At 39.1% G+C, this 23,336-nt stretch overlaps 1 protein-coding gene across 6 annotated transcripts in view; it reads right to left on the reverse strand.

The window, feature by feature from the left end:
* LOC147917653 (uncharacterized) overlaps nucleotides 1-23,336 on the reverse strand; it is a 151,716-nt gene that overhangs the window by 99,304 nt on the left and 29,076 nt on the right. For 5 of the 6 annotated variants that reach the window (XR_015551612.1, XR_015551610.1, XR_015551611.1 and 2 more), the window contains one exon: nucleotides 1,724-1,822. The exons of the other annotated variant lie outside the window; for it this stretch is intronic. Coding sequence is in view for 1 of the 5 variants with exons in the window: in XM_087428817.1 (XP_087284943.1) it covers nucleotides 1,745-1,822 (78 nt within the window). In the remaining 4 variants the exon portion in view is untranslated. The remainder of the gene's footprint in view (nucleotides 1-1,723; nucleotides 1,823-23,336) is intronic. 6 annotated transcript variants of the gene reach the window in all.

Raw genomic sequence — 23,336 nt, forward strand, 5'->3', positions numbered from 1 at the left:
ACTTGTCTTTCACAGTCAATGCCCTGATTTTAACAGTCTGGTATTCAACTTGCTGAAATTTACCCATTGCAATATCATTTGTAGTAGTTCCAGCCCAGACAGGAGAAAAAGCTCTTCCTCAGGGCAGACTTTGAGGTTCTTAGATCATTGATGTAATGCTTCCACTAATAATTCAATTCCCTAAGCTCATACTTTTCTTTCACCACTTTCTCCAGCAACATTAGGAGGAACTAGCCAATATTATTATTTCCTTAGTTTTCCAAAAATATTTGACTGCATTATACACTGAGTTACTTAGCTCTTTGCTTCTCATAAATGTTTGATTAGGAATATTCAATAGAGATATTTTGCATAACTTTATAAACAGTTCAAACCATGAACAATAGTGCTTTGCTGTTTTGGAAATAAAGTCGTTAGCATCTTTAAAAATAATCAAATTAAACAGCAAATCAAGAATAGCCAGAATCAATTAAAAAAAACTCATCAAAAATTCTGTTTTCTAGAACCATTTTTCCTTCCAAAATCTATATTAGTCAGGGTTCTTCAGAAAAACAGAACTTATACACACACATACATAATAGATAGATACAGAGAGAGATAAAAGAGGACATTTATTATAGGAATTGACTTAGGCAGTTATGTAGGACAAAAGTCCCACAATATGCCATCTGCTAGCAGGAGAAGCAGGAAAGCTGGTGGTATAACTCATTCTGGAGTTCAAAGGCCTTAGAAACAGGGACATCCATGGTATAACTCCTTGTTCCAACGTGAAGGCCTGGAAACAAGAAGGCCTTTGGTATATGTCCCAAGAAGCAGGAGCTCTGAAGTCTGAGGGCAGGAAAAGATGGACATCCCAGCAATAGAGGAAGAGAAGAAATTTACCCTTCTTTTGCCTCTTTTTTTCCATTGTGGCCCTCTATTATGATTGGATGATGCTCTGCCACATTGGTAAGGGCAGATCTCTTTACTCAGGCTACTGAATCAAATGTTATCCCTCTATACACACCCTCACAGAAATACCTCAATATTTTACCATCTGGACTTCCCTTAGCCAAGTCAGGTTGAAACATATAATTAACCATCACAAGTTTCCACCCCTTATCAATGTGAAACCAATACACATCACCTTTGACTATACTTAACCTTCAAATAAAGACAATAACGAGGTCATAATTGTGCCTAACATGATAGAAGTAGCCTGCATACTACTGAAAACACACTAGTCTCTTCCTCAAAATAGGAGGTAAAGTCCTTGAGTGATTTTTACTATTCTCCTTACATACTTAAAAATAGTATGATGCAAAATTAATAATACTTAAATACTATGATATAAAGTCAGTATACCTCATGTTATATGATAAGGGAATAAGAGAGGACAGAATACAAAGACATTTGCTTAATGTATATATACACACAAACATATTTATTACAAAATAAGGTGGAAATACTCATGGCATTTACAGTCCTCCTTTCTGTAACTGGTCACACAGTAGGAGTTGGTATGTATAAGTACCTTCTTCTGCTACCCTAATGTACAGTAGGCCTTCTGTATCTGTGGATGTGGAACCCACAGATACAAAAGGTCAACTAAGAGACTTCAGCATTCTAGGATTTTGGTATACGAGGGCGGTGGGGGGGTCCTGAAACTAATTTCCCACAAATACCGAGGGACACTTGTATTCCTCTTACATCAGCATGCTCCTCAGCTGGTGGTGTTTCTTACCTGGTGAAGCGACTCAAACCTTCATTCTTGAAGTGTCTGGGCCATAACTAGTCCTACTTGGATAGAGTTGTTTAGATTTCCATTGACCTTGTCAACCTGCTAAAACAGAAACCAGTTTGAGAAGCAAAGTGTTCTTTGAGATCAAAGAATTGCAAGTTGGGGAGTACAGATTCAGATAGAAATCCAAATAGCATAAAAGCCAAGGGCTTTTAAAAGGCAAAGACGGAAGGTTGTGTTACAAAGAAGTCTGATTGGAGTTGGAGGAAGAGATCTAGTCTCGGCTATATTGATTCACTATTGACTGTATCTTCACAAAGTCCACAATCATCAGTCTTTGTGATCAGAATGTCCATTCTCCTACTGACTTCTCAAACATTTGCTTATAAAACAATTGCCATTTTGGCCCAGTCCAAGGTTCAGGCAGCTCTGACTCCATTTTAGAATGGCTCCACTAAAGTCAATTTTGATAAGCTTAATCACAGGAGATAGTATTAACAGGAGAAACCATAAGATATATCCTGTGTTCCAGACATCCTCTTCTTTACCTCCATTGTGGAGTACTTGTCCGATTTCCCTTTGGTACAGACAAAAATTCTTTGCTTCAACAAATATTAGTCAGGCTTCTGAACCTTCTACTAGGCCCATCTGTGCACTTTCTTGTAAAATCCTTAGCAAGAACTCTGCTAATTCAGTTTAGCAAGTGTCTCTCATCTTCCATGTCTGATCCCCTCAATATCTAATCAGGTTTCTCATCCTTCACCATCAACCAGGTGATATCTGATCAGTCTGATCAGTCTGGCCTGTCTTTAGTAAGAATCTTGTTAGGTAAGTTTAGCCAGAATTCTCCTTGTCATTGATGTTGCCTCTAGTAATTTGCCATCCCTGAACCCCATCAGGCTTGTTGGCTATAAATTCCCTCTTGCTCATACTGTATTCATTTTGAGCCTGTTTCTATACTGATATCTCTTTTCCCCTATTGCAACAGTCCTGAATAATATCTAGTTTTAACTCCTCAAAATGCTGTTTTATCTTTGACAGTTATGTACCACAACTCGAATAGATCAGATACATCTTTGGAGATCTGGACCCTTTGCTCAAGACCCTATGGCTGATTAGTATTCAATTGTGTATATATACCACATCTTCTTCATGCATTAATCCCTTGATGGGCACTTAGGTTGCTTCCAAGTCTTGGCTATTGTGAACTGTGCTGCAATGAACACAGAGGTGCATGTATATTTACACATTACTGTTACTCAGCCGTAAGAAATGATGAAATCCAGCAATTTCTGACAACAGGGATAGACACTGAGGGTATTATGCTAAGTGAAATAAGTCAGAGGGAGAAGGTCAAATACCATATGATCTCACTCATAAGTAGAAGATAAAAACAACAACAAACAAACACATAGAGACAGAGATTGGATTGGTGGCTAACAGAGGGGAATAGGGGAGGGAAGAGGGCGAAAGGGATGATTAGGCACATTAGGTAACCAGTGTTACCGCAATAACAACAACAACAAAAAAGATCCTAAGTGTGCACCTTTGAAAACTCTATCTTCATTCCTGACTGACTGTTCGAGAACTCGTTGGTGAGTCCGACTCCTAAGCAATTGTCCGTATAAATGACCCTCAATGCTGCTAGGGACGGATTTTGATTCGTAATATTTTGAGTATACTCTAGAAGCTGGGTTAGAGTCCCAGACAAACAGAGGCTGGTTAGAGTCCTAGCTTTCTCTCTAAGAAGCCAGTTTAGAGTTGTGGCAAGCACAAGCTGGGTTAGAGTCCCAAGTTTCTCTGTTCATAAGTACATGGCACCACCAGTTTAGGACATGGGAACTTCTCAGTGGACTGAAAACCTGCCTCTTGAATCCCTGAAGACTATATGCTCTGCCAATTCTATCTGCTTCCTTTTTTGTTAGCATGATTTTACTAATGATAATTTGAAGCTTCAATGCCCTCTTTGGGAACCTTAAAATCTTCCCCAAATGGCTCCCAAAACAGCTCCCTTCCCGTCACAGCTGCTCTTCCTTCCTCCTTTTCTTTGGTTCTTCCCTCTAGTTCCCTTGAATCTTTTGTTATGTCCCCCTTCAAACTTGTCCCTCCTTAATCCCTCTGTCCACCTTGCCAGATATTTCTCTTCCCACTTCAGCCCCTCGGCTCTCTACAGTCACTTTAAATTCAGGCTCTCCACCCTCTAATGACAGCTCTTAAGGAGCCAAGTACCCCCAAAAGCAACCACTTGAGGCTGAAAATATTTTTTAAAAGACTGTTTTGAAACACAACTGGATGTTTTGTCCACTTGGATCTGGAGACATCCAGACAACTGCTATATGTCTCTTCTGTCATTGGCCAAAAATCTACTCCACAGCCTCCATCAGATTACACATCAGGACAAAAGAAAATCTTAACAGTTCCTCCTCAAATATTGGTAAATAGTTAATCTTAACTTTCCCATTTGCTGGAAACACAATTTAGTTAAAAATATAAAGGGGTGATAAACTAGTGAGATTGTAGTACTATGTTTCACTGAGTCAGGGTTAACATTTTAGAAATGAAAGCTATAAGATCTCTGTTTGCAGCCATTTGAGTGTTTGTTTATGTTTCTGGATTTTGTTTGTATGCATGTATGTCCTGTATATGTGACATTTTTCTACCTCTGAATGATATTCCTAAATTGATTTATAAAATCCCTTAAAGGAATCTATTCAAATTGGCTTAGAGGTATATGAGCACCTCTATAAATTAAGTATTCCTACAACTCTCAGACATGTAGAAACAAATTGAATTTTTTTAAAGTTCTCTTTACCTGGGATATCTTTGATCCATGAAGCTATTTTTAAAAATTGATAGTGAAATAAAAACAGGCATGTCTTCAGAGTTGTCAGCATTAAATATAATGCACATGTAGAGGAGCAGAATTTGCCACCCCAAAATGTGTCTCTTTGGCTTATTATTTTTAAGAACAAAAGACTCAGGAAGAAACTTTCTCTTTCCCCCTAACTGCCTAAAAGAATTTAAGATAGAAAGGCTGTTTCAGGAAGGAGCTAGCACCATAGATAACTATAGTATAATATAAACTAGGTGTGGTAGACAAGCAGGGAGCTAGCAAGGCCCATTTGATCAAAGTCCTCTCCATGTCTCATTGTCTCTTCAAGGCACAGGAAACATTTGTTTACCAAATATTTGCTTTTCCATCTCCATGCAAATTGCCTTCCACCCCTTTGAGGTAACAAACCAATATCCCTAACCTACTCTTTTGCCTTTAGCTGAAGATGGTATTTAAGGTGGTGGCTTCAAACATTTTGGTGAGTTACTCAATTTTCCTGGGTTTCTCCCATTTGTACGCGTTATTAAACTTCATTTAATTTTCTCCTGTTATTCCATGTCATGCCAATCTAATTTTTAGAGCAACCAGAAGGACCTAGAAGGGTAGAGGAAAATTTCTTCCTCCCTACACACACATAAAATTTTTTCCTATTTAGGCAAAGTACTTAAACAAGCCTATGTTAACTCTACTAGATGTTTAAGATTTTAAAACTATAAATCCAACATAAGGAAAAAATGTACATTAAAAATGAGCTGCTTGAGGCATGTCAAGCATGATAGTAAATTAAAAAGAAAAAAGGAGCCAGCCCGGTGGCATAATGGTTAAGTTCGTGCACTCTGCTTCAGTGGCCCAGGGTTTGTGGGTTTGGATCCCAGGGGCAGCCCGGTGTGCTGCTTGTCAAGCCATGCTGTGGCTGCGTCCCATATAAAGTAGAGCAAGATGGGCATGGAAGTTAACCCAGGGCCAATCTTTCTCAGGGAAAAAAGAGGAGGATTGGCAACAGATGTTGGCTCAGGGCTAATCTTCCTCAAAAAAAAAAAAGAAAAGAAAAAAGAAGGAAAAAAAATGGAGTGATGTCAGCACCATAGTGGAGTGAGTTATTCCCTTTGTCTCTCCTCTCTAAGTTACAACCAGTCAGACACCCATTGACCAACAAAGGACTCCTTACACAGCACACCAGAACACTGGAGATATCCATGCATCCATACATCTGAAGGTGGGTGGCCTGGACCTCCAGGAGGCAGTGTAACCAGAAGAGCAGCCTCTTCCCACTCCCCCAGCAGCAGGGATCATAAATATAGATCCTCACACTGGCATGTGTGCTGGTGAACAAAGGCTGCAAGGTCAGACACATCACTTGAGGCTTAGACCCTGCCCAACTCCAGCTGGGGCAATTAGCAGACATGTCCCAAAAATTCTGGACACAGAGCAGAGCCAGTGACACAGCACCCTCCCCCTCCCCGGCACTGGTGCTGGTCTTTCCAGCAACGGGAACAGTATCCAAAATGTGGATGTGCTGGCTGGAGAGGGGCACCCTGAGCTGATGTTTCAAAGAAAACCAGAATGCACCAGTGACCAGAGACTGCACAAGCAGCAACAACACTCACCCATGGCTTAGTCCTTGCCCCAAACTCACAACCCTAAAATGGAGAATCTGTGACAACAAAAACGTAGAAGGGGAAGAGGAAGAGGATGGAACCTGCATAGGCTAATGGAGATAAGATGGTATCAGCAGAAAAGGGACTATCTCATCTATGAGGTCTTTTATACAAACATCATGGTAATCTCAAAACAAAAAATCAGAGCAGAGTCAGAAATCATAAATTAAGGGGAAAAAAAGAAGAACCGTATGTTTAACATTTTAGGCTCTTTGCTTCTGAGATTTTTTTGATACTTGCATAATGTGTGAACAGGACAAATAAATTAGGATTATGGCTACATTTGTTTGTTTAGCATATGAAATTTTCATGATCAATTTGAAGATAATTGTTAACAACAGGGAATTAAATAGACATAAGTGGAATAAAGTTTATAAATGAACTCTTCAACAAACATTACGCTTTACAACATGTCTACTTAAAAGCAAGTCCACCAACCTTTTTGCTAGCTTGAAACCTTAAAGCTATACTAAGCATAGGTAAATAAGGGAAATTCATTAAATATCTAGATCATTTCCAAATAAGATAAAATAATGAAATATTAATTGTTAAACGTGAGTGTACCTACTTTTGGCATCTTATTTTCATACAGTATAGAGAAACTAAACATATTTGCGTCTGTTAAAGACATTAGATTTGCACTATTAAATGGCATATGCCCCAAGAAAATTATGAAAGGACACATTCATAAATTTGTTGCAGAATGGTATATGTGGCAGTCAGTTAAATATTGCTTACTTCCTAGTTTTCTCTATTAAAGAAAGGTGAATAATGGTTAAAAATTCTAATCAATATTTGTAAATGACACTGAGAGGACTAACAAAGGTAAAGAAAAAAATTGATGCAAGAAAATTAAGATGTGTTTTTGAGAAGGAAGATATGAAGAATGTGTTTTTGTTAAGGGTGAAAGAGAGTAAGTTTGTCCTAATGCGGAATGATTGGTTGTTCCAGAATGCGAAAGAGGAAATGAGTTAGACAACAACTGAAAGTATATATATGTATATTTTAAACTTGGAGAATGTTTGTAGGAAAGGATATTGTGTGAAGCTCATACAAATTGGTCAATAACCTGTTGACTTGTTTTTATGTTAAAATGTTGTATGCCACAGAAATAAATGTTTTTATTAAAAGAACTCTCATCAGATATTAATAATGGCCATTTTAAGTCATTTGCATTCACAGCCAGTTATCATCTGACTTTGATTTTTCTCTGAGAGTGTTTACAATCAGCAATAAGCAGGCATGCTCCATGATGCCACCACTTGAATAACTTTGAGAACATGCCTCTGGAAAGAATAAAAATTTCCAGAAGTAGTGAAGAACCTGATAGATTCATAAAACTACCAACCCAAGTACAAGCAGAAGAAGAGTTAAATCCATGGAGCTGAATGAACTGATGGTGATGATTATAATTTTATGCTGCTTTTTTTTATGTGTGTGTGAGGAAGATCAGCCCTGAGCTAACATCTATTGCCAATCCTCCTCCTTTTTCTCCCCTTTTTCTCCCCAAAGCCCCAGTAGATAGTTGTATGTCATAGTTGCACATCCTTCTAGTTGCTGCATGTGGGACGCCGCCTCAGCATAGCCAGACAAGTGGTGCGTTGGTGTGCGCCCAGGATCCAAACCCGGGCCACCAGTAGCGGAGCGCGCGCACTTAACTGCTAAGCCACGGGGCCGGCCCCTAAGCTGCTTTTTTAATGTTTGGTTTTCCAGAATTAAGCAAATGTTTTTCTCTTAATCTACATGTAAGTTACATCAATTTGAAAAATGCATTTTTGTGACCTAAGATGAAACAATTACTTTTTTCTTCCTAACCGAATTATCCAGAATTCAAACACTCTTAGCGAGTATTCTTATATTTATAGCAATATAGTTATATGCATGAGTTCAATAAGAATTTATTCTCTTTGCAAAGGGATACAATAGGAAACATTAGTTATATTACCAAGGCTTTGATTGGAAATTCATATTGGAGAATGATGTGCATCAAATCAGATATGTCCAGACAGCTTTATGGAACTAATATTGACTTTAAGGAGCCAATGCCTATAAAGTACCTCTCAGAAAAACCAGCCTCTAACTGTCTTATAGGGTTCCCTGCCGTACAAAGTACAAAGGAAGGTAACTTCTTGGCAGGACCTGGAAACTCAGGGTACTCTGGAGAAGAGAGAAATTCACTCAAACCTATTGGTATTGCAGGTAAAATCTGGTGGCAAGTTCCAAGCTTGGCCTCCTAGACTTTAGAGACTTTGAAAAGTCCAAGCTAAAATCCCTTAAAACAGTTCCAGCAATGCAAACTCAAAAGATCTCTACGGTCCCTCACTATTATTGTGGCATTTAAATAATATGGCCAAGTTTAATGAGACTAGACTTATTTTACAAACAAATTAGTCAGACTTTGATTCTTTTTGACAGAAATGGTGGAGACTTCGGAGAGAAAAATTATATCTTGTGGATTTCATCTTGCACAATTTGACAGTACTTGATAAATTGTGAATTGAAAATCTCAAAATGAACATTTCCAATTTTTCTCTCTTCTGACTCAGAATCATTGAGTCCTAAAAATTCACTTTTCTCAAGTGCTGCATGCTAAAGCTGGACGACATGACATAACTTCAAGGACATAAACACAGCTCGTCATATAAGGTCAATCTTCATGTCTGCTGTTGTGTGGGGCACTCAGAAAGTTCACCAGAATACCCAATGCCATCACCACAAACATTCAAACTGAAAAGCAGGAAATCCATTGGATTGCTGCTGCTGTCCTCACTCCAACATCTAAAGATGCTTTGAGTGCAACATATAAACGTCTTCTTGACTCGCTTCCCTCTGGAATTAAAAACTGGGACTATAACATTAAATCTTTGTTTTTCTTTATTTTCATAGAAACTACCCTCATTAAATGCCTGAGGGCTAGCACCATCCAGCAAATATCTTATACTATCAAGTCTCAAAAGATGATTCAGCTTGCCCTAAAGAACAAAGGACAATCAAAGAAGAAATGCACTTATGTTGTTCAAAGGAAAGAAGAAAGTCTCTTCTAGAACAAGAGGATATTGACAAAGATTATTTACTTGACAAAACTTTATTCAGTCTCTTGAATCTTCTATTAGGCTGATCTGTGCACTACCTTGTAAAATCCTAAGTTAGTTTAGCAAGAGTGCCTCATCATCCTTATCTGATCATCTTGGATATCTAATTGGATTTATCATCCTCCACCATCTGCGATATGAAGTCTGATTAGCCTGGTCTGTCTTTAGAGAGAATCCTGTTATATTAGGGTAGCCTGATAGTCACTAGGGGTAATAGCAAGTGTTGCCACTCCCATTTCCAACCCTTGATTTCTGGATGTAGAATCCTGGCTATCAGAGAAACAGCACCATATATTGAAAGCTGATTCAGAGTATATACAGCCTCCTGAAGAATCTTGCCAGAGCACTGAAAATATTGCCACTTAGCAGGCACTGTAACTGAGTTTTTGAAAGGCCCTTTTACCATTCTATCAGGCCAGCTGCTCCAGGATGGTGGGGAACATGGTAATACTACATATCCCATGAGCATAGGCCTATTGCCACACTTCCTTTGCTATAAAGTAAGCTCCTTGGTGTGAAGCAATGCTTTGTAGAACACTAAAATAGTGGGTAAGACATTCTCTAAGTTCACTGATGGTAGTTTTGGTAGTAGCATTTCATGCAGTCAAAGAAAATTCATACCAAGGGTAAGTGTCTCTTCCAGTAAGGACAAACGCTGCCCCTCCCTTGATGGAAGCAATCCAATGTAATCAGCCTGCCACAGGGTAGAAGGTTGAACAATGCACAGAATGGTACCACATCAGTGACAAAGTTTCTGTCCCTTGCTGGCAGTTTGGGCTCTTGGCCTTGGTGAGTTTAAGTCCATGTTGTTAAGCCCATGCATTACCTCCACCTCTGCCACCATGGCCACATTTTTTGTGAGCCCTTTGGACAATGACAGCGTTGGCTAGGGTGAGAGGCTGTCTGATATGCACAGAGAGTGTCATCCTATCCATTTGATTTTTGAAATCCTCCTCTGCTGAGGTCACTGTTTGGTGACCATTCACATTGGAAACAAAATCTTCATGTTCTTTTGCCCACTGAGAGAGGTATACCCACAAACTCTTCCTCAAATTTGTCACCAATTTTCCAATCATTTTCCTTTCAAGTCTCTGACCATCAAGCCAACACTTTGGCCATAACCCAAGTAATGCTATATAACAACACATCTGGTCATTTCTCCTTTAAAGCAAATTGAACAACCTGGTGCATTGCCCAAAATTCTGCCCACTGGGAGGATTTCCTTTCCACACTGTCTTTCATGGATGTCACAGAGAAGGGCTGTAGTCCTGCAGTCTCCACTTTCATGTGGTGCCTAAATAACATACAGAACCAACTGCAAACCAGGCCCACGTCTTTTCTTTCTCTGTCAACTGATCATAAGGAGCTGCTCATGAGGCTGTAAGTATAGTCTAGGGGAGAGAAAGCAGTGTAGCATGAGTAAGGACTATGAGCGTGTGTGACACTTCGTCGTGTTAATTAACTGTGCTACATGGTCTGACCAGGCCTGATCATGTATATACCAGTTCCATTTGATGATGTAATGTTGCTGTGCATGCCCAACATTAAGACTTGGTAGGTCAGATAACACTCAGTTCATAGTCAGCAGCTCTGGTAGAATGGTGACTTGGTGGCCCATTGTCAAGCAATCAGTCTCCGCTAAGGACCAGTAGCATGCCAAGAATTGGTCTCAAAAGGCGAGTAGTTGTCTGAGGATGACAGAAGGCCTTGCTCCAAAATCCTAAAAATTGTGCTTCCATTCACCTATGGGGGTTGCAAAAGGCTTCAAATAGCATCCTTATCTGCCAATGAAACTTCAAGAACCAACTGGACTGCTGGGATATATGGCCCAAGTGGCAGAGCAGTCTTCACAGCAGCCTAGACCTGTTGAAGAGCCTTCTCTTGTTCTTGGTCCCACTCAACAGGAGCAGCTTTTCAGGTAACTGGACAAATGGACCCAAGTAACACACATAAAAGAAAAAAAAATGTTGCCACCAAAATCCAAAGAGATCCACTAGGCAAGATACCTCTTTCTTGGTTGTTGGAGGGGCCAGATGAAACAACTTATCCTTCACCTTGAAAGAGGTATCTAGACATGCCCCACACAACTGCACCCCTAGAAATTTCTCTTAGGTAAATTACTCTGAATTTTATTTGGATATATTTCCTACCCTCTGCCATGCAAATGTCTTACTAATACGTCTAGAGTAAGTGCTATTCCTGCTCACTAGGTATCAGCATAATGTCATCACTGTAATAGACCAATGTAATATCTTATGGGAAGGGAAAGAAGTTCAAGATCCTTTAAACCAAATTGTGCTATTAGACTAAAGTGTTGATATACCCTTCAGATAAGACAGTGAAGATGTATTGCTGGCCCTATCAACTGAAAGAAAACTTGCTTCTGGTGGGCAATATCAGCAAGTATGGAGAAAAAGGCATTTGCTGGATCAATAGCTGCACACCTGGTGTCAGGGGATGTGTGAGTTTGATCAAGCAATCAAACCACATCTGGTACAGCAGCCACAAATGTAGTCACCACATGCCTAAACTTGTGATAACCCACTTTATGGAAGATTCATCCATCTACTACACAAGCCAAAAAGAATTAAATGGGAATCAGTGAGAATGAACACCCCTGCATCTTTCAAATCCTTGATGGTACTACAATTCTCTGCAATCCCTCTAGGAACATTGTATTGTTTTTAATTTACTATATTACTAATTATAGACATTTCTCATGGCTTCCATTTGGCCTTTCCCACCACAGCAGTTCTTACTCCTCAGGTCAGAGAAGCAATGTGATCAGAGACCAACTCTGTCACCTGGTAACTATTCAAATTATGCATTCTAGTCCCAGGGAAATAATCCTGGGACCCACTGGATCTACTGTGTCATGGATCTGAGCTAAAACTCCATTAATAACCCAAATCCCCAAAATCCCTACCATGACTGGAGGGCCATAGTGAGGTTTTGGTCTCCTGGAAACCATGCCAGTTCAGAACCAGTGTCCAGTATTCCCAGAAGTGTCTGATTATTTCCTTTCCTCAAATGTATAATTACCCTAGTAAAATGCAGAAAGTCCCTTAGAGGGAAACCGAAACAAAGATAAATAGCATACAATTTTGGTAGTGTACCCGGGGTCTATCATCCAGGAGATATGGTCATCCCTTCATTCAAGCGGTTCTGAGTCTATAAACTGGCTCACGGTCTGGGAATTGTTTGAGGGGTTTACACTATTTTATGATTAAAGATAGATTTTTTTTCCATTTGACCTAGAACTTTCCGCTTATACAGATCAAGTAAGAATTTTGTAGGTTTCTTATCTCTTTTACTTCTAGGACCACTATGACTAACTACTCAATGCCAAAGGTTCTTGCAAGTCGGACAATTCTGGTTGCTGCCTTGACTCTGAATTAGTACAATAACTGCACACACCTTGCCTTTAGTGGTTGAGTGAATCCACTTGGCCCCTGCCACACCAGGATCAAATTATTCCCACTGCTTTATATTTTCCAATTGAGTGGCTGCATTTACCAATGTAAGATGGGCCTACAGAGAAGAGTAATCATAGAGTTCTTCAAGGATGATGAGACTCTACTCACAAATTTATCTGTCAATCTGTCGTAAAAGGTTTGTCTTTTGGATACTCTTAGTGTAGGTGAGTAGGTCTTCTACGACAAATACACTGTAACATTGCAAACTCCCTAAGCTTTTGAATGCCTTCCTCTACATTAAACCGAGGGAGATCCAGTGTTTCCATTTCACTCACAGTGGGCCATCTTTTGATACATGTTTCAGCCAACCAAACCAATTAACTGTTAGAGCCCTTTGTAACTCCCCACACTGCAACATTAAATGTAAAATCTGTGCTTAGTAGGCCCATATCAACAATTCAGCCTGATCCAACATTATGTTCCTTCCACCACTATCCTACACCCTAAATATCCATACCTACACATATTCCGCATTTCTACTTATATAATTTTAAAAATTCAAGTAGTTCTTTCAGAGTGTAGCATACTTCCTCATTGGCCACACTTCGTACTTCACCTATTGGGGTCTGATGGGACTTGAGTCTAGTCATAGGTGGCAACTGCCTCAGGGGAGTCCATTCTCATTTCCTTAGACAATGCATAGGTAATCCCCATAGATGGAGGTGGAAAGGCTGATATCATTGTGGATAGGGAGGCTGCTACCACTGGGATGGGGGATGCCACTGTCACTGGGGTTGAGGAGACCACTTCCACTGGCAAAGAAGAATCATTAGAGTTTACAGGCTTAAAGGGATGAATGGATAAAGAAGATGTGGTATATATACACAATGGAATACTACTCAGCCATAAGAAACGATGAAATCCAGCCATTTGTGACAACATGGATGGACATTGAGGGTATTATGCAAAGTGAAATAAATCAGAGAGAGAAGGTAAAATACCGTATGATTTCCTTCATTAAGTAGTAGATAATAACAACAATAAACAAACACATAGAGACAGAGATTGGATTGGTGGTTACCAGAGGGGAAGGGGGGAGGGAGGAGGGCGAAAGGGATAATTCGGCACATGTGTGTGGTGATGGGTTGTAATTAGTATTTGGGTGGTGAACATGATGTAATCTATGCAGAAATAGAGGTATAATGATGTACACCTGAAATTTATACAATGTTATAAACCAATGTTACTGCAATAAACAAAAAATTAAAAAAAAAAAAGAGAAAAAGAATTTACAGGCCAAATGTCCTCAGTTTCATGAGGGTCTTCCCACACGTCTCCATCCCACAGTACAGAATACGTTTCTCAATCAAGGTCCTCACTTTAAGTGTAGACACTCAAGAGCCTTGGAGTTTAACTTGCGTTGAAATTCAGCCAATTGCAGTTATGAAGTCTTTTTGACCTCAACCTAACTTTGAGATTTCCCAGAATACCTTGAAAAAATCTCAGAGGATTTGTCTCTCACCTTGTAAAAGGGAAATGCTAAACTTATTAGATATATTTGGTATGGCAATCATGTAGGAATCATAAGAACTGATGATAAACATTCTTAGGTTATATGCTTGTAGATTCATGTTACTAATACAGGTATTCCTGAAATCCTATGAAGTTCACAGAAAAGTTTCATTACCTCAGTCTTCTGGTTATTATGTTTAAATGCTGTGAGCTACAGAAATAATTATTTTTTCTTAGAACAACTCTCATCCGGACTATAATAATGGCCTTTTTAAAACATTTGTAATTCACACACAGTTATTGTTTTGTTTTGATTCTTCTCCAAAAGTGTTTACAATCAGCCTCAGGCAAACATACCTTACAATGGTAACAATGAATAACTTTGAAAACATGACCCTCGACTGAAAAAAATTTCCAGAATGAATGAAGAAGCTGATGGATTTATAAAACTGTTAACCCAAGATCTTGCAGAACAAGAATTAATTTCATGGGGCTGAATGAACTGATGAGGAAGATTATATATTTTATATCTTTTATTTAAACATCACTGTTTTTTTAATGTTTCCTTTTCTATATAGAAGGAAAACTTTCTCTTAAGTTACATGTAACATGCAGCAATTTGGTCAAGTACCTCTGTGAACAAAGATGCAACAATTCTTTTTCTTCCCTAACTGATCCCTCCAGAATTCAAAATCTCTGAGTGAGTATTCTCGTATTTATAACAATATAGTTATTTGTATAAGTTCAATAAGAATCTGTTCTCCTTCTAACAAGATACAATTTGAAACATTGGGTATGTTACCAAGGCTTTGATTGGAATATCACGCGGCTAATCCCTTTGTCCAGCTTATCTACTCCTCATACACTACCCACTCATTAGTCACTTAGTAGCAGTCTTGGTTATCAGATCAACAGTCATTATATCTCAGTGCTTGTGTTAAAGTAACAATTATTTTACTTAATGGTCCTAAAGCACAAGAGTAATGATGCTGGCAATTCAGATATGCCAAAGAAAAGTCATAAAGTGCCCCCTTTAAGTGAAAAGAACATAGTGTATATATATATATATATATATATACCCTATATATATATATATATATATATATAGGGTACTATCCGTGGTTTCAGGCATCCACTGGGGGCCTGGGAACGTATCCCCGGCAGATAAGGGGGGGGCTACTCTATACACTTCTTTGTAAAATCATCAGCAGGAGCCCTGCTAAATCAGATTAGCAAGAGTCCCTCATCCTCCACATCTTGTCACCCTCAATATCTAAGCAGGTTTCTCATTCTCCACCATACACTGGGTGATGCCTGGTAGGCCTAGCCTATCTTCAGCAAGAATCCTGGCTTTGTAACTGAAGCTTCTAAAGTTTCTTCTACTATTCTATAGAACCACCTGCTTAAGAACGGTGGGGAACATGGTGAGACCAGTGATTTCTATGTGCACAGGCCCACTGTCACACTTCCTTTGCTGTGAAGTGAGTTCCTTGATCCAAAACAAAACTGAGTGGTATACTATGACAGTGGATAAAGCATTCTATAAGTACACAGGGGATAGTTTTGCAAGAATCATTGCCTGCTGTGAAGGTCAATTCATATCCAGAGGTAGTATGTATTCCAGTAACGACAAAACATTGCCCCTTCATTAATGAAAGTGGTTCAATGAAATCAACCTGCCACTAGGTAGCTGGTTGAACATCTCAGGGAATGGTGCCATATCAGGTACTCAGTGTTATGGTCAGCTGCTGGCAGATTGAGCACTGACCTTCGATGAATGGAAGTCAATTGCTGAGCCCATACATACCCTCCAGCCATGCCATCATAGATATTTTGTTCATGAACCCATTGGGCAATGACAGAGGTGACTGAGGAAAGAAGCTGACTTGTATCCACAGATTGTGTTATCATAGCCATATGGTTATTGAAATCCTACACACTAAGATCACTTGCTTTGAGTATTGACACAGGACATAAATATCTTCATTTTATGTTGCCCATTACAAGAGGTCTATCCAATACTTCTTCCCCAAATTTCACTGTCACCAAATATACAATCACGTTCCTTTCAAGTCCCTGACCATCAAGCCACAGCCTTCACCACAGCCTATAAATCAGTATATAATCAAATGTCTGGCCATTTCTCTCTTCCAAGCAAAGAGAACCATCAGGTGTGCTGTCCAGCATTCTGTGACTGGGAGCATTTACCTTCATCACTGTCCTTCAGAAATCTCCCAGAGAGGGGCTGTAGTGCTGTAGATCTCCACTTTCAGGTGGTATCTGCATGAGGTGCACAATGATCTGTAAACTAGCTCCACATCTTTTCTTCCTCTGTAAGCTGATCATGGGGAACTCCCAATTATTGGATAGGCGTAGACTGAGAGAGAGAAGAAAGTGTAGCAGGATCAAGGACCATGGGCATTTGGACTACTTCATGTAATTACTTGCGCCTTCAGTGTGTGCCATGGCTTGATCTCGTATACACCACATTCATTTCACAATGCAGTATTTCAGTGCATGCCAACTTTATGACTTGGTTGGTCACATAATACCCAATTTAGAATTGGGAGCTCTGGTCACATAGTAACTTGATGACCCATGGGTAAACAGTCAATTTCTGGTAGGCCTAGTAACAGGTCAAGAGTTGTTTCCCATAAATAGAGTAAATATCTGCAGATGATATAAGGCCTTTCTCTAAAATCCTAAAACCTAGCTCAGTGATATATGTATAGGGGCTAACAAAGTATCCAAATAAAATTCCTCTGCCAATAAAACTTCTATGACCGTTGTGTCTGCTGGTATATATGTCTCAAGTGGCAGAACAGCTTGCAAATCAGTGTGGACCTGTTGTAGAGCCTTCTCTTGCTCTGTGCCCCACTAAAACCTGGCAGTTTTTCAGATCAATGGATACATTGGCCATTATAACACATCCAAACAAGGACTATGTTGCCTTCAAAATCAAAGAGGTTACTAGATGATTGGTCTCCTTCTTGTTTATAGGAGGGGCTAGATGCAAAAATTCATACTTTACCTTAATAGGGAAATTTGGATATGGACCAAACCACTGGAATCCTAGAAATGTCACTGAGGTAAAAAGTCTCTGAATTTTAGTCAGATTTATTCTACACCATCTGACAGACAAATGCCTTACTACTAAATCTAGAGACATTGCAATTCCTGTTCAATAGGTTCTATCAGCATAATGTCATTAATGTGATCGACCAGTGTGATATTTTTTGGAAGAGAAAGATGATCAAGATCCCTGAAAATCTAAACTGATACACAGGGCCGAAGAGTTCATATATCACTGAGGTAAGACTGCGAATGTGTATTGCTGAAAGAAAAATGCTTCTGCAGGGCCTCACGGACACGTATGGAGAAAAAGGCATTTGACAGATCAATAGCTGCATAGTGGGTAGCAGGGTGTGTGTGTGTTTGCTCAAGCAATGAAACTACTAATTCTGGTACAGCAGCTGCAGTTGGAGTCATCACTTGGTTAAGCATATGATAATCTACTGCTTTTATCCAAGATCCGTCTGTCTTCTGCAAAGACCAAATAGAACAGCTGAATGGGGATCTGGTGGGAATAAACATCCTTGGATCTTGAAATTTCCTTGATGTTGGCATGAATCTCTGAAATTCCTCCAAGAATGTGGTATTGCTTTTTATCTACTATTTTCTTATGTATAGGGAATTCTAATGCCTTCCATTTGTCCTTTCCCACTATAATAGCCCTCACTCCACAGGTTAGGGAACCAATATGAGGATTGTGCTAGCTGCCAAGTATTTCTATCCAATTATGCATTCTAGAAGTGTCTGGGGTTGGGAGAACAGCACAGGTTCAGAGACACACTGGACCCACTGTAAGAGGGACCTGTTCTAAAACACCATTGATATCTTGACCCTTATGAGCCTCTAATCTGACTGGAGGACTACAGTGATGTTTTAGTTGTTTAGGAAACAATGTCATTTAAGAACCATCTCCAGTAGTCCCTGAATGACCATTGATTATATCCTTACATTCAATGCACAGTTACCCTGGTAAAAAGCAATAGGTCCTTTGAGGAAGGATGGAGGGAAGATTAATAGTATAAATTTTTGGTAGTGTGTCAAAATCCTTCCTCAAGGGGACATGATGTTCATGATGCTCAAGTCAGGGAATTGATTGAGGGGCTGGGACTGTATTTTGATGGTTCAAGTTAAACTTTTGTTTCCTTGACATAGAGTTTTCTGCTTATAGAGACAAAGTAAAAACTTAATAGACTTCCTATCTCATTCAGTTCTAGGAGCACTATGATTAACTAGCCAAAACCATAGGTCTGTGTGAGTAAGACTATTCTGATTGTTGCTTTGAACCTGCTGTCTGCTACAGTAACTACATCTACACTGCCTTTGGCTGTTGAGTAAAGCCACTTGTTTCCTACCACTCCTGGATCCAATTAGTGTCACTGCATTTAGATTTTCCAGTTGAGTGCCTGTGGTTCCCACTGTAATGTCTGGCCTACTGAAAAGAGCAATCACAGAGCTCTTCAAGGATGCTGGGGCTCTACTCACAAACTTATTTCTGTAAGTACTGGAGAAAGGTATATCTTCAGGACACTCCCAGTGTGGATGAGGAGGTCTAACATGACATATTCACTCTAACATATTAATCTCCCTGAGCTTTTGAATCCCTTCCTCTACATTAAACCAAGGGAGACCATGCACTTTCATTTCACTGATGGTGGGCCATTTTTTAATCCATGTTTCAGCCAACCAACCCAACAAACTGTTAGAGCCCTTTCTAAGGACCCCAGCCACAACAATAAATGCATAATCTCTATTTAGTGGGCCCATATCAATAAATTCAGCCTAATAAAACTTTATATTCCTTCTACCATTATTCCATACCCTTAATATCCATTCCCACATATAGTCCTCAGATTTTTGCTTATATAAATTAGAAAACGCAAGTAGTTCTTTTGGCATATAGTGTACCTCCTTATGGGTCACACTGTGTACCTCACTTTTAGGAACCTCCTGGGACTTTAGTCTAGTCATAAGTGGCACCTGCCTCAGGGGAGGCTGTTATGATTTTCTCAGGTGATGCAGGGTTAATTTCCTCAGATGGAAGTTGAAAAGCTTATAACAATGTGGTTACGGAGGCTTCTCCCTCTTGGGATGGGGTAGCTATTCCACTGGAGGTGGGGAGACCACTTCCACTGGCAAAGAAGACTCATGAGAATTTAGGGGCTCACTGCCTGCAGCTTCATCAGTGTATTACCACATATCCCCATACAAATTGATAGACTCTCACTCTTTCACAATCAATGCCCTCACTTTAACAGTGAATACATTTCCAGCTTGGGAGTTCAACATTCTTTGAAATTTAGCCAATTAGTTTAATTTTCAGCAATTTCGGCACTGACATGATATAAAGCTCTCCTTCAGGACAAACCTAGATGCTCTTAGGTCACTGATGCAACCCTTAAGCTGAGAATTTGAATACCTGAGCTCATTCTTTTCTTTCACAACTTTGTTCAGAGTTTTAGAAAGAATCAACCAACATCATTAAATTCCTTAGTTTTCCAAACATTTTCAAAAGTATCATATATAGAATTACTTAGCTCCTTGCTTCTTATAAGTGGTTGCTTAGGAAATCCAATGTTTATCTCTATAAACATCTCACAGCATTGTCTATCAGTGCTCTGTTTACTACTGGAAATAGAATCAATTATTGTCTCTAAATCTAATCAGATTAGATAACAAATCCAGAAACCCCAAAACTGTATTCAAAACACTCATCTTTAAAAATCTGTTCCTCAAGAACCACACTAAGTACCAAAACCTATATTAATCAATGTTGTCTAGAGAAAAAGAACCAATAGGAGATAGATACAGATAGACAGACAGACATAAGAGAAGATTTATTAACAGAATTGTCTCTGGTGTTTACGAAAGCTAAGCAGTGCCACACATGCTATCCGCAAGCTGGAAAATCAGGAATAATGGCAGTCTAATTCATTCTGAGTCCAAAGACCTGAGAAGGATGGGAGTTTATAGTGTAATTACTAGTCTCAAGTCAAAGGCCTAAATCCAGGGGGCAACTGGTATAAGTCTCAGAGTTCAAAGGGTGGGGAACCAGGAACTCTGAATCCAAGGGCACGAAAATATGGATGACCCAGCTCTAAGAGAGGAGAGGGGATTGCCCTTCCTTTGTCTTTTTGTTCTATTGGTAACCTCTATTTGGATTGGAAGATGCCTGCCCACACTGATGAAGCTGAATCTCTTTACTCAGTCTATTGAATCAAGTGCTACTCCCTTCCAGAAACACTCTCACAGACATACCAAGAAATAATGTCCAGCTATCTGGAATTTTCTCAGTCAAGACAAGTTAATACATAAAACTAACCATTGCATAGTTCATAGAAATTTGTCAATTTCTCTATTGTCTGGTTATTATGTTAAATATTGTATGCCACAGATATAATTAACTTCCTTTATTCAAAAAGCTCTCTTCCTAACTTTAACGATGGCTATTTTAAGTAATTTGTCATTCAGGGTTATTGTTTTGTTTTGATTCTTTTTTGAAAGTGTTGACATCAGCAACAGGCATGAATGCTTCATGATGGCTTCACTTCAATATCTTTGAGACCATGCTTCTGGAATGAGTAAGAATTTCCAGAATGAGTGAAGAAGCTGATGGATTTATAAAACTGCTAAACCAAGATTGAGCAGAACAAGAATTAATTCTAGAGGGCTGAATGAACTGACAAGGATGATTATAACATTTTATGATTTTTGATATAAAACATTGCTTTTTTAATGTTGTTTACAGATTTAAGAAAATCTTTTTCTCTTGTAGCTAGGTGCAACTTTTATCAATTTGTTAAGTATAGCTTTGTGAGCAAAGATGCAACAATTCCTTACTCTCCGCAACTGATCCCTCCAGAATTTGAAAACTCTTAGTGAGTATTCTCATATTTACGGCAACATAGTTATTTGCATCAGTTTAATAAGAATCTTTTCTCCTTGTAACACAACTCAATTGGAAACATTGGATGTATTACCAAGGCTTTGATTAAAATGTCATATTTGACAATAATGTACATGAAATCAAATTTGACCAGACAGCTTTAAGGTTGATTTTAAGAAGCCAGTGCTTATAAAATTACCCAGGATAAACAGGCCTACACCCAGCTTATAGGGTTCTCTGCCATAGAGGTCAGAAAGAAAGGTCGACTTTCTGGTAGGCCCAAGAACCTCAGGATATTTTTGTGACCTAGAGAAGAGAGAAGTTCACCCAAAGCTATAGGGATTGCAGGCAAAATCTGGAAGTTCCTGGCTTGGCTTCCTAGCCTTGAGAGGCTTTTGAAAGTCCAATGTGAGATTTCTTACAAAAGTTCTAGTTAAGAAACTCAAAAAACCTATGTGGCCAATGAATACTCCTGCTGCACTGATGTAAATAATAAGGCCACATTTCATGACACTAGACATATTTTGTAAACAAATTAGTCTTACTTAGAGTATCTCTGCTAGAAATGTTAGTACTGTACAGAGAAAAACTGTTTCAATGGAAAACTATTATGTACCTTTGTGGGTTCCATCTCGCACATTTTGCCAATCCTTGACAAACTCTCAATTCTTTTAGTTTCTTCCAATTTCTGGTTACAAGTCTCTAAATATTTCCAATTTTTCTTCCTCTAGACTTAGAATAATTGAAAATTAAAATGGTCCTTTTCCCAAACGTTTGCATGTTGAAGCTGGATGACATAATATTTCAAGGAAATCACTACAACAGACCACGTATGGACAACCTTCTTCCCAACTGCTGTGTGGGCCACTCAGAAAGTTAATGGGAACTCCTGATGCCATCATCACAGATAATTAAAACTGCAAACCAGAAAATCCACTGTGTTGTCATTGCTGTCCTCATTCCAACATCTAAAGATGCATTGAGCATGACATCTAGAAATCTTCTGGACTGGCTGCCCTCTGGAATCAGAAACCAGTTTTTTAACATTATTCTTTGTTTTTCTTTTACTTCCATAGAAATTCTCCCTCATTAAATGTCTGATGGCTAGCACCAATCCAGCAAATATCCTCTACTACCAACTATCAACAAATGATTCAGCAGGTCCTTAATGAATAAAATGTAACCGAAAAAAAAATAGAATATTTTACAGTGGAAGGAAAAATGGCTCTTCTTTTGTTGAACAAGATGGAGGACTGACAATAAGTATTTGCTTGACCAAACTTTAGTCAGGCTCCTGAATCTTTTCCTAGACCCATCTGTGTACTTGCTTGTAAAACCTTTATAGCATACTCTGATAAGCCAGGTTATCAAGAGTCCCTCAGCCTCCACGTCTGATCACTCTCCATATGTAATTGGATTTCTCATCCTCCACAATTTACCAAGTGATGTCTCATCAGCCTGGCCTATCTTCAGTAAGGATCCTTTTAGATTGGTGTAGCCAGAATTCCCATTACTTTTCATGTCTCCACTCAGTGTTATTATATTTACTGGCCCCCACTAGAATCCTTGGTGATAAATTCCCACTTGCTCATTCTGTATTGGAATTGAGCAATGGTATATATTGAGGTATCTTTTTCCTTATAACAATAGTCCTGAATGAATCACTTATTCTAACTTTAACTACTTTCCAGCTTTGGTTTTTCCTTGGCAGTGTTTAGAAAAAATCACCCTAGCCTGTTGATTAAGAGGCATAAGGAGCCCTTGGTGGCCAAGTGGCAATCTTAACTTCCAGTTTAGGGGAATCACTCTTTTGTCTCCTGGTAGAAGCATTCCTTCCTCTGCAACTAAGTCCTCTAGGTCAGCAGAGCATAAAGTGACGAAAACAGGAAGCAAAAATGTTGCTAGTGGATCACTATGGGATAACATTGATTGGTGCCACTCTCATTTCAAGCCCTTGATTCTTGGACCCAAGAATCCTGCAAACAGAAAAATAGCACCACATACTGAATGTTGATTCAGCCTCCAGGATCAAGTGGGATTTAATCCAGGGATGCAAGAATGGTTCAACATTTGTAAATCAATCAATGTGATATACTACATTAACAAAATGAAAAATAAAAATCATATGGTCACCTCATTAGATGCAGAAA

The sequence above is a fragment of the Ceratotherium simum genome, chromosome 3 (genome assembly GCF_057802395.1).
Source record: "Ceratotherium simum simum isolate JZ-2026a chromosome 3, ASM5780239v1, whole genome shotgun sequence".
NCBI classification, from domain to species: domain Eukaryota; kingdom Metazoa; phylum Chordata; class Mammalia; order Perissodactyla; family Rhinocerotidae; genus Ceratotherium; species Ceratotherium simum.